The sequence below is a fragment of the Aethalodelphis obliquidens genome, unplaced genomic scaffold, assembly GCF_003676395.1.
Source record: "Aethalodelphis obliquidens isolate GAN/ISIS:26980383/991018 unplaced genomic scaffold, ASM367639v1 scaffold83, whole genome shotgun sequence".
Lineage (NCBI taxonomy): Eukaryota > Metazoa > Chordata > Mammalia > Artiodactyla > Delphinidae > Aethalodelphis > Aethalodelphis obliquidens.
Window position 1 is genome coordinate 4,213,138 of NW_020838027.1, and position 16,467 is coordinate 4,229,604.

Here is a 16,467-nt window from a genome sequence, read left to right on the forward strand (position 1 = left end):
AAAAAAAAAAAAAAAAAAAAAAAAAAGACACAATTGGCACAAAAACCCAACCCAGAGCAGTTCCCTTGTCACCAGGCCCCTCCTTGCGCATTTGTCTGATTCTTCCAGAATGGATCACCGCTCAGCCTGAAAGCAGAGGTTTAATTAAGGGCCTCTTGGGAGAGTTTGAATTTATTTCCATTTTGAAAAACAAATCCTAGCAGGGTAGATTTTCAGGAGCCAAGACCAAATTCTTGGCTCAGGCCCAATTCACTCAAGCCAAAGGTAGGGCCAAGAGGCAGGGGCCACGTGGGAAGCGCAGCGTCACTCTGGGCCGGGCTTTGTCTGCGCAGAGGGACAGAGCAGGGCAAGGGGCCATCCTGTAAGGAGCTCGCGTCTCTAGCTTGATCCCTGCCTCCATCCTCCGGGTGCTCATTCTGGCTAAGTTTTGACCAGCCTACCCCCAGTCTTGTTGACGGCCCTTCTCCAGAGATGCTTAAGGAAGAACGAAGGCTTGAGGTTAGGATTTTCATGGGTTTTGCTCAGTCGAGCTGTTAATCCCCCAGGTCAAGGTTGCAAACTCTAACCCTGCCGACAGGGTCCAGGCAGATGGCACAAAGCAGGGGGCGGTGGAGAAGCCGCTGGCTTGGGCTCCCTGCTTCACCTCCCGGCTGGTCAACTCGCTAAGCCCCTGTTCTTAATGTTAGACTGATGGAGAGGAGAGGAGAGGGAAGAGGAAGGACTGGGGGTGAGGGAACCCTTCCTCTCCCAAAGGAGCGCGTCCAGGTGGGAGGAGGAAGGCGAGGGGCGCCACCGCTCCAAGGGCAATCCCCGGGGACCTCCCGCTAAGGGAGGAAGCGGGGCCGGTTCGCCCCACCTCCAGCCCGCGCCCCAGACGGTTTGGCTTTCCGAGTTGGGCCGCCCTAAGCGAAGCTGGGGAAGGGCCGGCAGCGCTCGGCGCCCCCCGGCCCGGCGCGCGCGTCCAGCCGGTGGCCGCGGAGCACCCCCAGCGGGTCGCTGGCCGCAGGGCCGCTGTCCTCGGCGCTGGGCCGCTCTTGCGAGCAGGAGGCGGGCGCGGGCGCGGGCGTGGCGCGGGCGCGCGGCTTGAGCACGCTCAGCGGGTCCCCGCCGTCGTGCGCGCTGCGCGTGTGGCGCCGGGGCCGCGCGGTGGCGAAGTGCAGCAGCGGGATCTCGTTCCTGCGCGACAGGAACTGCGCGTACGGGGGCGGGTTGGTGCCCGGCAGGAAGGCCCGCTTGGCCCGACCCAGGCTGACGAGGAAGCGGTGCTGCGGCGAGTGGTACACGTCGTAGCCGTTCTCCAGCGTCCGCTGCCGGAACCTGCAGCTCTCGGGGCTGAAGTGATGCTGAAAGCGGGGCGGGGCGACCGGGTGAGGCCGAAGTCCTCGGCGGGCTGGATGGGACCAGCTCCATCCGGGGACCCCAATTCTCCCACCCACTCTCCTCGGGCCTTGCCTTTAACCCCGTCGTGCCCTGCTGAGCAAAAATGATTTCCACTCGTTTCCAAACTGCGGTTACGACTGGCAGGTGGGGACAGGCTTGGGGAGCTCGCGGCCCCGCCTGCGGACCCGCCGCCGGCACTTGGCTGCCTGGGGCCGGGCTGGACGGAGCCGGCGCCTCTGTCTGCTTTCTGGGCTGAGGCCTGTCCTCTCTCTGCCTTTTGTTTTTGGCTCGGAGGTGGCTTCGGTCAGTCTCCTCACCTGGACAAAGGTGGGCTGGGGTTTGTAGGGCCGCACATAAGTAAGGAGACTCCCCCTCGGAGGCAGAACAGGGTTTGGGAATTAAGGGACATGAACTTCATCACCAGGTGACCCACGTGAGCCCTCACTCTGCCACTAACTGGTGCTGTGTTTTGCTAAGTGCCTGCTAGGGCCTTTACGTAGGATGTCCTTTAATCCTCAGAAGTCCACGGAGTAAGTATTTTACAGATGAGGGGACTCTGTGTATGCCTATATGCGGTCAGCAGGTATTTATGTACTTATTTGTCTATATTTGTTCAACAGATATTTATGTACTCTGGGCCAGATACTATGGTGGATGCTGGGACACAGAAGTAAGTAAAACAGAAAGTAATTGCTCTCTTGGAATTTCTGGTGGGAGGAGCTTCTGAGATGCACAGCCCTGCTTCTGTCCAATGCCCCCCGTGCTTTGGAATATGCTGCGCCCTGTAGTTTGGGAAAGCCCTTGCTCGCCAGTCCAAAAGACCAGCCATCACAGCTGGGGCCGAGGGAGTTCGTTACAGATCTTGATATGGGGGAGCCCCACAGGGCACGTGGTCCGTCCCACTTGACTTTTTCCAGGTGAGGAAACTGAAGTTGAGAGAAATAGGGGACTTGCCCAAGGTCAAGGATATCTAGTAACAAGATCATGAGACCCCAGTGGCTTCTCACCCTTTCTTTCTAATGGACTTTCCAACATGAATGTATGTGACTTGAGGACCTGGGCTGCAGACAGGGTGCTGTGCTAGTTAAAAAATGGGGACCAAAGGGCAGGTAGGACTAGAGACTGAGAGCCCAGATGCTCCAAAGCCAGAAAGCTTGGGTTCAGACCTCAGCTGTATAAGCCTGAGCATTTGATACTTAGATGGAAAAAAGTACTCAGTGAAAACATCACCCAGGTAATGTGCAAGTGGAATCTTTAAGCTATAAAATTCTACATTTTGCCAGAGCAATGAGATAATTATTTGCAAAGAATTACCCAGCACAAAAAGAAACTCACAGATCCAAAAATGTTGCCTCTGAAGTCCATGCAGAGATATCTCCGGCTCACCACCCCTGTAATCACCACGAATCCTGCATCCTCAGATCTGATCATCAGGGCACCTATGGAGAAAATCATTCAAGTCAAAACCTGGCTTCACATCCAGCCCCTACCTCCAAGGACCCTCCCTTGATTGATCTAAAGGGTGGTGATGATTTCACAGAAGCCTCCTCTCGTCCTTGTTCAGGCTCTTTCTTCTGACTTCCCCTCCCCCGCCCCTCCCCCCTCCCCCCTCCCCCCCTTGCCTCCTGCGTCTCCTCCTGCCTGTAAGGAGCACCCTGAACTCCCAGCTTCCTTCCACCTGTACCAACGTGTTTCTCTCTCTGCTTGGACTCTCTTTATTTTCCCCTTTGCCTGTCTCATACTTCTTAATGTCTGTGGTGGTGGTCACATCCTCCCAAGCCTTCTGCTTTTGTGATTTTTAAATCTATGCCCAGATGTCTTTCAAGCATCCAGCTTGACCCTCCACCCAGGGGGCCGTGCAGGAGTCAGTGATACAGCAGTCAGCACCCTTTATGTGTCAAGAACTGTATTCTGATGGATCTTCTCCTCCCTCCTCTGCTTATCGAGGTCACTCACGCTTCAAGGCCAGGCTCAGACGTCCCTATTTTATGGAGACTTTCCTAATCTCCCTAATCAGAATGACCTGTTCTTCTCAGCCGCTCCGACTCGCCTCTCTCAGAGCACGTATCTCCTCACCTGCTTTAATAAGTTCACATGTCTGGTGCCTCCCTAGGGTGAGCCACTTAGAAGCAGACGGTTTATCTTTCCGTGTCGAGTAGATCCTGGGACGCAGGGAATTACCTCTTGCTTCTTCATCGCTATTCTTGGTCCTTTTCTCACTTGGTGGTGCCCCCAGGTGCAGCCCCTCTCAAAAACTAGCCCTGGACAAAGGCCTGAAACCCATTCACACTACCTACGCCCTGAGTAACTGACAACAGTTTTAAGCGTGACCCCCACCCCACCCCCATGGGGATGTGCAAGTCCAACAAGTACCAGTGAGTAGTTCAAGTTTCTGTTTTGTAGCAAGGGTACAATGAGACCATAAGAGGCGTGATACGAGTGCTAATTCAGGAAGACTCCTCCCCAGACCTGACATTTTCTACTAGAATCATCTCCTTAGGTCTTGGGGCCTCTTCCCTTTGCCGACCACAGAATTTCCCCACACATCTCATTTGGCCTCACAGTTCCCAGGCAGGTAGCCCAGGCAGGGGGTCGAGTCTTCTAGAAATGTAGCCTGGAGAGGGTGGAAACGCCAGGCATCTGTGCCCAGTAAGTGATGGTGCCTCGTGGGGTGACTCATAGCCCAGATCTACGCCCACGGAGGCTCAGTACAGAGCCCTCCAAGGAGAGCGGCAGGCAGTACTAGACACTAGCTGAGCACAGAGAAGTCAGAGTGATGTGGGGCAGAGGCCATGAGGCTGGGAACAAGCCCAGGCAGAGGGCCAAAGAGGAGAGGTCACTGGTTTCCAAGTTTGGCTAAGGATTAGGCTTGAGGGAAGCTTCTGGAAGTGGGGTGGGGCATGGGAGGTGCGGAAGATATGAAATGCTCCGTAACGGGGTTTGCCTGTGAGTCTCAGACCTATGGCTTATGTTGAGAGAGGGCCTGAGAGAGACATAAGGAACACGGAAGAAACTGTTTCCAGCCTGATGAATTTTCAGTCTACTTGGGGGAAAAAAAAATTACACTTCGTAACTGTTTTTGAGATGTTGCGCTCTGAGTATTTGACACATTTTAAACTTTCAAAATAGCTGCTGTGGGACTTCGCTGGTGGTCCAGTGGTTAAGACTCTGCACTTCCACCGCAGGGGGTGAAGGTTCAGTCCCTGGTCGGGCAACTAAGATCGCACATGCCATGGGTCGCGGCCAAAAATAAATAAATAAGAAAAGAATCCCACCCTCCAAACCCCCCCCCACAAAACCAGCTATGTTGTTAATGTCACCGGTATTAATATTGGAAGTAGCAGCCTCCCAATTTAAATCATGAGGAAACCAAGGCACGATTCAAACTCAGGAAACTCAGGTCAGTGACCCTAACATCTTCTGCCCACAGCCCTGGAGCTCGTCTCCAGCTGACGTCACGACAAGCCTCAGAAGATGAAGTCAAGGGCCGAAATCCAGGCCACGGCCATGAGGCCCCCAGGTCACAGTACCCCCGAGGGGGTCAGGGGAGAGGGGCTGAGCCCGGAGCCCGGAACTGGGGCGCTGAGATTCTGGTCCCTGTTACGCCCTGTACTAACTCTGTAGCCTTGGGCAGCTCATCACTCGAGCCTCAGAGTCCTCAGCTGGGAAGAGAGAAGCAGCACAGCTGTCCTGCCTGCTTCCCAGGGTTGCAACTAGGATCAAATGGGATGATGCTGTAAAAAGGTGCCTTGAAAACATTTAGCAGATGGAAGGCCCTGTGGAGGATGGCTGGCCTGCCCCTGACGATAAGCCCACACCCTGCCGGCTGCCGGCCGATGCCTGGGTCCCTGTGAGCAGTGTGCGTTGTCTCCAGGGCCAGTGAGGACAGAAGACAGCCTTCAGGGGCACCGGGAGCTGCTGCCGTGAGGACGCGCAGGCTTGAATCAAACCCACAGGGGCCGGTGCAGAAGTCCAGCAAATGGAAGAGCCGATTGTCCTCCCTGTGCAGGTGACTGAGGCAGCTCTGCACCGACCCAAGGGCAGCATTTGGCAGAAAGAAGGCACCAACCGCTGGCTGCTGGGACCACACCTGTTGGAGCCCGGCAGGCGTAAAGGACATTTCCTTTCGTGATGCTGTGTCTGTGCACGTGATACAGAAGAAGCAGGGGACCCGGGTGACCGCCTATGTGACCGCCTATGTGACCACAAGCCAGTTATCTGAGTCCTTGAACCTCTGTTTTCTCATACGGAGTAGAATCATTTATTTCATTTGGTCATCTTTGGGGTGTAAGGAGATAATATTTTTATCTGCTATAAACCCACTTTCTAAATGCCAGTGATTTTACTATTACCACTTTGCCTCAATCTCTGCTATAAAAGTAGAAAATTATCTGCCCTATTCTAGTCTCATGGTCAATAAATGATAAATAAGATGATGGATGTAAAGGACTTTGAGCTCCCCAAAAGAAAGATAACATTTTGAAGGGTTAGAGAGCCCAGGGATAGTTCGGCTTCACGTTCGGCACAAGAAAGCGACGTTGGGGAAGGAGAGGAAATAAAAAGACCAGGAGCCAGGGAGTAATAGTAACCAGGGGTAATAAGCATCTCTTTGCTGCTGTTGCCACAAAGTGGGGCTCATGGAGAGTGGGAGGGTAGCCTTGTTCATAGTAGGAAGGAGACAGACATTGGAGACACACTCCCTGACACCAGCTGCAAGTCACGAGGGTATTGAATCTTGTAGGCAGATAATTTTACAACGATCAGCAAACCAGAGATGGGCTGAGCACTCAACTATTAATCAAGAATTTGGTAGAGCACAGTAATCAAATGAACCACATTTCACTGGAAATCTGTAATTAATCAGGAGGGGAAAAAACACTCCACGCCTTTCCATCAATGTGAAACCGTTGCTTTGCGTTCCTCGGGGAGGTCATTACAAATCCTTCTCCAGCCTGTTACTTAGTTGTCCTACAGAGCTACAGGCATCCGTGTTTCTTCTTTCCTTTTGGGGTAACTTTTTATCTTAGTGTGTATATCTGTCTGTCTATCTATATATATAATGCTCATGACAACTGATCTGAATAGTATAAATGTTATATAAACGAGCAAAAGTGTCTCTCTCTCGCCCCTGACTCAGTCCCTTCCCAGGTTCCTTAATTGCCAGAGACACAAGGCTTAGTAGGTTCTTTATATGACAAAACAAAATCACATTTCTGTAAAAAAAAAAAAATCTGAAATCAGTTCAATTCACTTTGCTTCCTCTCAGTCATTTTAATTCATTCCAGCTAGCGCTCTGTGCCTTCTCGGGGCCCGAGGTCGGTGGATATAAGAGGGAAAATTCTATGATTCATGCTGCAAACTCAGTGGGCTGAGCCCTACCCACTCCGGGCACCGCTCACAGCCCTCCCTCTCCCCCAACCAGGCTGTGTCTTCGGGGGCTTCCTTTCATCAAAAGGATTCTGTGATTATAGAGAAATTTTATAAGCATTCTCTAATTATCTGCAGCCCTTTCCACGTAGGGGAATCAAAATAATTTACCATAATCTACCGTCCTGCATTTTAAATCGCCTCTCATCTTGAAGTGAGGGCGGCCTTCCACGAGAGGGCAAAACTGTGTTTCCTCAAAGCTGGTCATGAGCTGGGAGACACGAAGGTTGGACACCTGGAGGTGCGTGAAGGGCTGGTCTTCCTTTGAAGCCACAGAGCTTTTCACGATGTCAGACACGTTGTAGGTTCTGCTAAATACCCATTGAATAAAACGGGCAATGCTTCGGATGCATCAGCTGTATCCAGATTTATTTCAGAATTTTTGCCATGGGACTCAAACTTGGCTTCCAAGATGTTGGCTCCTGAATCCACTGTGTTCCCCTAAGTTCTGGAACCTGTTTGGCATTTGGGGAGAACTTCCTCCTTTCTTTCACCCCCTGTCACCATCCACTGAGCACCTGAAGAGGTCTGAACTTCTGGCTTTGTACATGCCTCTCTCTCACTACCAACTTTAAGGTCCTTTGACTCTTAGCAGATGAATGTCTTGCGTATAGCAAGGCCACAGCAAAATGACAGAATAATTTAGTGCAACAATAAAGGGCCAGTCATTATTCCTATAAGAAATTGTCTTTAATTAAACAGAGACTGTGCTTACTCTTCCCTTCCTCTGACTGGATCTCTTTTGAATCGGTTGGCATTTTTCTGGATCCTTAATTTTTACAGTTTTCCTCAAATAGAAGACCTTGTCTTTTTCAATATCCGTCATCCCCCCACCCCATTATTCCTTCTGGGGACATCGGAAACACCGCTAATGGATTGACTGTTGTGGACTGTGGTCCAACTTTCCACAAACCTAATCTTTAAAAACATTCCGGCTGTCTCGTGTTTTCAGTGAGTTCCCAACCAGATTCATTTGCTAATAAGTGGATCTTCCAGCTCCACAGAGAAGACTCCCCAGCTCACAGCATCCTGGGTTCCACTGAAGCCCCTAGTAAGCTTGTTGGATGAAGGGTGTGCGTGGATGGATGGATGGAGGCACTGGGTCAGACTCATCAAGACAGGATTCCTGGCCAGTCTAGTCTTTAATACATTTTCCCTGAGAACTTTTATAAGGTCAGCATACTAGAAGCTCTGAGTTGGAAAGGGCCTCTGGGTTTATCTATTCCAAGCCCTGGTCTGGTACAGAAATCTTCACAACCTCTACCGTTAACCCAGTCCAAAGTCATGAGCCAAAGCTCAGTGTCTACTGACCGATCTGACTTTTTTTGCTCCCAGCCTCCTTGCCTGTCTTTTGTACGTTTTTTGACGCTTTGGACAGGGCACAGAGAAAGTGGCTGCTGTTGTGGGAAGATGGACTTTAGTTAAGATGGAAATTATTCTTGTTGGGAGAAACCAATACACAGTAATTGGGGAGGTGGAAGAATCTTCTCCCAAGGTTTAAACGCGCACGCACACACACACGCACTCACGGATCCTGGGCGAGAAGCTAGGAGGCTGGAGTAGCCCTCTGGTCCAGCCGAGGCCTCCCCGAGTCCCTGCAGGTGGAGGCACAGATCCGTCCCCCCTCTTCCCAGCCTAGACGGAGCCCCAACTTACTGTAGATGGTCTGCTGGGGTGAGCCATCCACGTGGCCGTCCCTGTGGATCTGCAGGTGGTAGCTGTTTCTGGCCGTGGCCGTGTACAGGTGGGTCAGGCCGCCCCAGCTGGAGCCCAGCAGCGGGGAGGTGTTGGGATAGGCGTGGACCGCACAGACCAGGGTGCAGACCCAGAGGCCCAGGCAGGCCCCCAGCATCGCGGCTCTCTGGCTGGTGTGGCGTCTGAAACCCGACCCTGGCTCTGCGCCTGGCCTCCCTGGACTGTTTCTCCTCTTCCTTGCTGGTTTCTGGCCTGAGGCTCCTAGGCTGCATTCCCTCCTTTTTTTCCCTCGGACTTTTAAAGGGTAGCAGTGTGACATCAAACAGGAAAAACTCCACCGTCCACATCCTCTGTGTTGTAATCAGCCCATTTGAAGAGAATACAGGGATCTCTGAGGCTCACGGAAGGCACGTCGGTTCCAGACACACACACACACACACACACACACACACACACACACCCCTCAATTTCAAGCCAACGCTCCCAAAAGTGAATGATGTGTGGGCAAAAGTTATCTACGACACTGGGTTGTCTGCTGACCTGCCCCACTTCCACCAGGAAATGCGAAGGCAGCCAGTGGTTCCGAAAAAATCCAGCTTCACTCATGCAGTCAACAGATGCCTGTGCAATTAATCTCCCATCAAGTCCACTCATTTTGTTTTTCTCAGTCTTTTTAATTCCAATCCGGAACTAAGCACCCAGAGCTTTGTCTGTGCACAGCCCTAAGTGGGTGTTCTGAGGGATACAGAAGGAATCCAGGTCAGTACCAGGCAGTGGCGTCCTCTGAGACCCCCTCTTCGTGAAGATGTGGGAGACCGAGACAGAGGCACAAAAGCAAGGTTGCAGCCTTGGGAGGGTTTCGAGACGGGAGGGAAGGAGAAAGGCCTCAGAGTCCCTGCGCCTTTACGGAATGCTGAGGTTTGATTGCTCGGTTTCCCTGATTTGAACTGCCGAGGGCAACTCCACTGGTATTGTGGTCTCTCCAATAGCGTGGAGGTGAATTCAGAAACCTCATGAAGATGACAAGTCTGCTGGCTAAGCCCAGGGACCGGAGCCCGGGAGGGTCCCGGGAGCAGAGCCGCAGGCCAGGTGTTCCCACGTTTAGTGTCTGTGGGGGGCCTGGCTCCTGGGACTAGACGTGCCCTCTCGTGTGGGGCGACAGTCCTATCACGGGCCACCCCTGGGGGGCAAGCCACTGCACGCCTTCTAGAAAAACACATGCGAGGGGACTGTTGCACTTCCCACGTCCCCTCTACTGAGTGCAGACCACGTGCGGGCGGCAGGCTAGAGATCGGGGCTGCTGGCAGAGGGGAGCGATGTGATCCCCGCCCCAGGCGCTCCCAGCTAACACAGAAGGCACCATGGGAAGGGTGGTCACACAGACGCGGGCACAAAGGCGTGGCATTGGTTATCCTGCCCATGCACGTGTTTTTATCGTTTGCAAAGCATTTTCACGTGTATGAGCTCATCTGAACCTCGCTGCCCCTCTGAGAGGTAGACTCCCCAGGTGTCATCCATATTTTAAGTTTAGACACGAAGAAATGGAACTCTTGGGGTTCACACGTCCAGAGTCACAAAACAAATAAACAGGAGAGCCGGGACAGGGTCTTCCGGTTCCCTCCGCTGCCCCTCCGATGATGATCTCAGAGACACCTGGCACTTATGGAACTTATGATGTGCTTTACTTGTAGTAACTCATTCACTTTTCATAATAACCCTTTGGAGAGGTACAGGTACTTCCTCTGTATAGATTAGGAGGCCAATGTAGACAGTTTAAATAACGCACCCAAAGATGTGCAGCTCATACCGGGAGAGGTTGGATTTGAATCCGGGTGTCCTGAGCCGTCCCCGTGTTGGGGCTGAAGCCACAAGAGCAGGAGAGACAGGTCCAGGAGCAAAGGGGCATAGTGCTCCTTGCCTGGACCCAGGATGTGTCTCTGAGACACGGGGTGCTGCCCCCCCAGGTTAGAGAGAAGATTCAGGACACTTCAGTGCTATGTGCGGACAGCTTTCTTTAGTGACAGCTACAGAATGGTTCGTACGTGTGTTCACCACAGGATGCAAAGCAGCGCAAACATCCTCAAGGGGCCCACGATGCGAGTGAGCAGAGAAGACCTCGTTCCATACAAGGCGCCACCATGTGAGAGGCGTTGGGTGACCAGGACGGGTGCGACATACCAGAGCATCTGGAGGACGGACAGACCTCGGTGGTGGACACCGTGGTCAAGGGGGACTTGGGGGCAAAGGGGCTTGAGGGAGACTTGCAGGGTGGGTCAGAGAGGGGTTTCCCAGCCGCTGCCAATGCGCTGCAGGGGGCAGGGCAGGTGTCTTGAGAGAAGGATGTGGTCATGCGCTCTGGTCCCAGACTGGTTGGAGGTGGAACCTCCCTGGCCACTTCCGTGTGTCCTGTGAGGAGACAGAACTGATGTGCCGGCCTACGTCACTTCCGAAGACTCCCCACCAGCCCTGAATGCCTGGCAGGTGGATCTGAAGGCAGAGGACCGCCCAGGGGAGTAGGCTGATTTCGGGGAGAGGAAGGATCCCCCACTTGGTGAGAGTGAAGGAAGGTGCCAGCATCTCAGAGTAATTCTTCCCACCTGAGATAAGGAAACATTGAGCTTGGAGGTAGGGATTTGCCCAGTAGCAGGGATGGCAGACCTTCCAGCTTCCTGCCGGGGGCTCCCAACCTGGCTGCCCGAGAGAACAACCATGACTCCCCCAGGACCATCCTTCGCCCTGCTGAATGAAGGTGAGACTCTTTGCACTTGTTTCCAAAGCTCCCTGAGAGATTGCAACCCCTAAGCCTGACTCTACAGTTCTTATCAAGGAACAGATTTTGCACCCGTCCTGTGCGCTGGAGTCAATACACAGGGACCGAGCCACATCTCACTGTCCATCCCCTTCCACGATTCCAGCCTAAGATGTACATGGGCTTTTCTGGGGAGTCCTAGCACTGAATGCTAAGTCCGTACAGTGCTCTGAGCCTTGTCGTTGTGGCATCTCCTCAGAAGCTTCCGAGGGTGAGGATGACAGAGCCCAGGGTAAGTGTGCTCCTTTTCTTGGCCCCTGGAGGGCATCAGCTGTCACTGCACAGGTCAGAGGATCTGGGAGCATGTGACCTTGGGAACCAGGTGTGAAACCCTGGTACCAGATGGGAACAGGAAGCTCAGGACAAGACCGGCGGCTTGTGGGTTTTGGATATCTCTGTCCATGGATCCCATGGGGCTGCCTGGGATGCAGCAGGTGGGGACATCTGCCCTGGCGTTGGGAGAATTTGCCCCGGGAGCTCTGTGGAGGACTTCCGGTCCAGACCCTGCCTGTACAGTCATAGAATAGAGGCTCTGAATATGGCCTGGGGACTAGACAAATCTGTATTCCCACAAGTTCGTTCCTTCCCCTCATCCCCTGACTTCTCAGAATCCTCTCTGAGAAGGTGCAGAGAATTCTCTCCCAAGGTCGTATTCTCTCCATGTGAAGGTTTTCACCAATTTTCAAAAAAAAAAAAATGTTGTTTTGACTGTTGTTAAACTATGATGAAAAAAATTTCGAGGAATCTTGGTAAAAGAAAGACCAGGGAATGGGGCGGCGGTCTCAGGATGGGCCACAGTTTTCTTTGCTTTGTTGGACTCTGTCTAAAGTCTCCGTCTGCAGATGGAGGTCTCTGCTCCCTATTCCCACCTCTTCATGATTCTGGCTCCATCATTTCAGCAGTGGTTTCCCTGGCATCTTGCCCATCCAATCCCTGGGGTCAGGCAGATGGATGTCTAAGCCTCCAGGATGAATGGTCATAGGGGAAGAGCTACAGCCTTCCTGAAAATGCCACCCTGTGTCTCCTTCTCCTGATGATGAAAGCTCCACTCCTAATATCCAATCCTATTCTCTCTTCCTCTAATGCGTCCAATCAACCCACACGTAACTGTTTATGGAAAGTCTATTCTGTGGCTAGTGTTTGCAGAAAGTCTTTAGGGAAGCCTAAGGATGAAAAAGCACAGTCCTGTTCTTCAAGGCGCTGACGATGCTCTGGGCAGAAGCCCGTTTGCTTCTGTCTGGCTCTTCCCAACCTACGATGCACACACACACCCAGCATCCCATCTGATGCTCTGACAGTCCTGTGAGGAGTGCTAGCAGGTCACTTCAAGAACTTCACTACTCAGAACTACAATGAGGTATCACCTCACACTGGTCCAAATGGCCATCATTAAAAAGTCTACAAATAATAAATGCTGGAGAGGGTGTGGAGAAAAGGGAACCCTCTTGCACTGCTGGTGGGAATGTAAATTGATACAGCCACTAGGGAGAACAGTATGGAGATTCCTCAAGAAACTAAAAATAGAGCTACCATATGATCCTGCAATCCCACTCCTGGGCATATATCCAGAGAAAACTACAATTCAAAAAGATACATGCACCCCAATGTTCACAGCAGCACTATTCACAATAGCCAGGACATGGAAGCAACCCAAATGTCCATCTACATTTGAATGAATGGATAAAGAAGAAGAGGTACATATATACGATGGAATACTACTCAGCCACACAAAAGAATGAAATAATGCCATCTGCAGCAACGTGGATGGACCTAGAGATTCTCATACTAAGTGAAGTAAGTCAGACGGAGAAAGACAAATATCGTATGATATCACTTATATGTGGAATCTCAAATATAACAGAAATGAACTTGGCGGGAGGGGCTCTGCTAGACGGTGACCGAGAGGAAGCTGTCGTGAGAACGTGGAAGGGGGAGTGGCTGGAGGTGAGGAGAAGCAGGAGATGGAGGTCTTCCTAGGACAAGAGCATCTCTTGGGAGCAAATGCTTTAGTGGCAGGACCAGCCCTGCAAGTGTACCGTGCACGCACTGCACCCTGTTGTCTGGGGCTGGTGGTACCTGGCCACCGTCTGAGACAGTGAGGGGAACTGTGCACTGGGAGGACGCCCACAGCCAAGAACTGGAGTGCAGGGGCATTTTAGGGCAGTGAAACTGTTCTGTAGGAGACCGTGATGATGGAAACGCAATACGGTGCGTTTGTCAAAACCCACAGAACTCACGACACGCTGTGGACCCTCACGTAAACTCTGGACCTTTATTAACCATCACGCGTCACTATTGCCTCATCGACTGTGACAAACGTACCACTTAATGCAAGACGCTGGTAACAGAGGAAACTGTGTGTAGGGTGGGAAAGGGGGTATATGGGAACTCTCTGCTGTCTGCTCGAGTTTTTTGTTAACTTATAACTGCTCTAAAAAAGAAAGTACATTCAAAAGAATGAGAACAAAACTCGGCCACGGTGTTTGCCTGAATCAGTGTCAAAATCACTACCTGGAATAATTCATTCCAGGGTCAGGGAAATGAAATGTGCCAGCACAGCATCTATCTGCCTGCGAACAATAGTTACCTTGCGTTCCTTTAGATAAGACATGAGCAGATCCCTCACCCGCCCCCGTCATGTGTATCAGCTTCCCCGTCAAAGGGAACCTGTTTCTTTTGAAATCTGTGCGTGCAAACTGAGGGACCATGTCCTCCCTCTGACCTGTTTCCCCATCTGTAAACTGGGGAGGTGGTGGATGGTGAATGAAACAGTCTCTGAAGTCCCTCCCGGATGCCTTAGTCTGAGAGTTTCTCTGAGGGTTGCACACTGTCTTGTCCTCCAACCCCCTCCTGCATTGTTTGCTTAATCACCTGCTACACTTGACCTGATCGGCTGGGAGTTGCCCACGTGTAGACAGTGACTGGAAGTGTTTACATTCTCTGCTGGTGGCCTTGTTTCTCTCCCACTGCCTTGCTTATAATGTCCACAGTGGATGAGGGATCAGCTCAGGCAAGGCAGACGCCTTTAATCTCTATTTTATTTATTTCTCTATTTTATTTATTTCCCCTCTGATCTGTATTATTTAGTTTTTTACATTACAGATTCTATTTCACTTCCAGTGATCGGTCTGTTCAAATTATCCATCTCTTCCTGATTCAATTTGGTGGGCTGTGTGTTTCTAGAAACTCGTCCATTTCTTCTAGGTTGTCGAATTTGTTGACATATAATTGTTCATAGTATTCCCTTATGGTGTTTTGTTATCTGTGGTATCAGTTGTTATGTCTCCTTTTTCATTTCTTATATTGTTGATTTGGGTTCTGTCTCTTTTCTTGGTGAGCCTGGCCAGAGGTTTGTCAATCTTGTTTATCCTTTCAAAGAACCAGCTCTTGGTTTTGTTGATTTTTTTCTATTGTTTGTTAAATCTCTATTTTATCTATTTCCTCTCTGATCTTTATTATTTAGTTTTTAAATTACAGATGCCTCTAATCTAATATTTAATATCATACATAGGACTGTGTTTTTTTATAATTTAATATTATAGGTCACTATTATAATAGAGGTACTCAGAAGGAAACCCAAATATATAAATAAAACCCTCATTATACATTCCCCAATGAAATACAGGGGCTTCTGTAATATCACAGAATCCATGCCTCTGCGGTCTCTCCTTTGGTGCCAGAACAAAGTTTATGCTGCAGGAGAAAGAGGGCTAAAGCCCTGCAGAGGCCTTCTCCGGGGACCCCGGGTAAGGGAAGGTCACAGAAGAGCCTGACAGCAGAGGACAGAGAATGACCAGTGGCTGCAGCCTCAAGTCCCCTTTCCTTCCCTACGTCTTCCCCCGCCTCTTTTCCGCTAACACGCTTCTTACTGGAAACCCTCTCCTGGCCTCCACCACTACAGCTCGGGGGAGATAAGACGACGCTGTGTGTCCCAGGCTGCGGGAGTGATTTCACAGAGGGTTCACTTTGGGTGAAAAGAACAGGGCTGTGCTGGTTCCGTTCAGAGTAAAGTCAGAGACTTAGGTCAGACTTGCTGGGGAAGCATGGGGGTGGGGACGGAGGAACCGGGGACACAGCTTTTGAATAAGGATTCTGTGTGAAGTTTATCAATCTGTACCTCCCACACCTCCACCAACCAATCTCACTTTTTTTTTTAAAGAAGTTTATGATTCGAAGTGGAGCTTTCCTGAGCTGTGCATATCCTGTAAGTCCCCAGGGGTAGCAGGTGTGCAGGGCCGTTGACTCTTGGCTGCAGTGGCAGGGACCTAGGAGGATCGGCATCCAGTGTGCCGACAGGTGTCACCTTCTATGTCGGCCACCATGTGAAGACAGTTGGGAAGCCCTGTTCCAAGGTCACCAGGTAGGACCTTGCCCCAGGTATAAAACAACCCCAGTGACAAAGTGCTTTCTCACACCTACTTGGGCCCACGTGTAACCCCAGGGAGGAGGCCAGGGCAGTGTCACAGCAGGAGACATTTCAGCGGCGTTCCCATGGTGATCTGAACTGAAGCCAGGACTGGTCCCCATGCCCCAAGTCTTGTGTAATAACAGACGCCCCCCTGACATTTACAAAGAACTTTCCTAACGGAATACTCTTCACAGAACATCCTCAGGTGCATTCTCCTATCGGATCTTCCCGACCACCCCGTGGGAGAATAAGAATCCCATTTTACATATGAAGAAACTGAGGATCAATCTGGGATTTGTGCGAGGTTCTACGCCTCGACTGTGGCAGAACACGGAGTCAGACCCCGGCCGTCTTGCTTTGAATTCAGAGTTCCGCCAACGACACCCCCCCCTGTCCTGTGAACATTCCTGTTTTCAGGGACTGAATTGCTGGGATGGGAACATGGTAGGCAGAGAACAACACCAGGGGAGAGCTGGGAGGACGTGGTACGCTGGGAACAAGCTCTACAGGGTGAACTTTGGAGGTTTGCTCTCTTCTAGGTGGGGAAGAAGGAGCAAAGTCTAGAACCCTCCGTGGCTCTGCCTCCCGGGCTTTGCCGGGCTACCGCCTTCTCCTGATACCCCACTCTGCTCCTTTGACCAAAACCAGAGAGAAGACAGCGATGCCTGTCAAGCTGGGACTGTTCTCAGGGACGAACGGTGGGAGCTGTGGACTGCAGAGTCACGTGTGTGTGTGTGTGTGTGTGTGT

At 51.5% G+C, this 16,467-nt stretch overlaps 1 protein-coding gene across 1 annotated transcript; it reads right to left on the reverse strand.

The window, feature by feature from the left end:
• Positions 1 to 247: 247 nt before the first annotated feature.
• FGF23 (fibroblast growth factor 23) lies at positions 248 to 8,659 on the reverse strand. The gene is made up of 3 exons (XM_027093338.1): positions 8,464 to 8,659; positions 2,716 to 2,819; positions 248 to 1,343 (listed from the first exon to the last, which is right to left on the reverse strand). Exons 1-3 carry the CDS (start codon positions 8,657 to 8,659, stop codon positions 903 to 905), a joined length of 741 nt encoding a protein of 246 aa, XP_026949139.1. The 3' UTR covers positions 248 to 902.
• Positions 8,660 to 16,467: the final 7,808 nt, after the last annotated feature.

What these genes read in the sequence shown, in the direction of transcription:
- FGF23 (XM_027093338.1), bottom strand. Translation starts at nt 8,659, where the DNA reads ATGCTGGGGGCCTGCCTGGGCCTCTGGGTCTGCACCCTGGTCTGTGCG. An exon ending in ACCCCAGCAGACCATCTACA is followed by an intron (nt 2,820 to 8,463) that starts GTAAGTTGGGGC and finishes TTTTCTCCATAG; the next exon opens with GTGCCCTGATGATCAGATCT. An exon ending in GAGGCAACATTTTTGGATCT is followed by an intron (nt 1,344 to 2,715) that starts GTGAGTTTCTTT and finishes CCCCGCTTTCAG; the next exon opens with CATCACTTCAGCCCCGAGAG.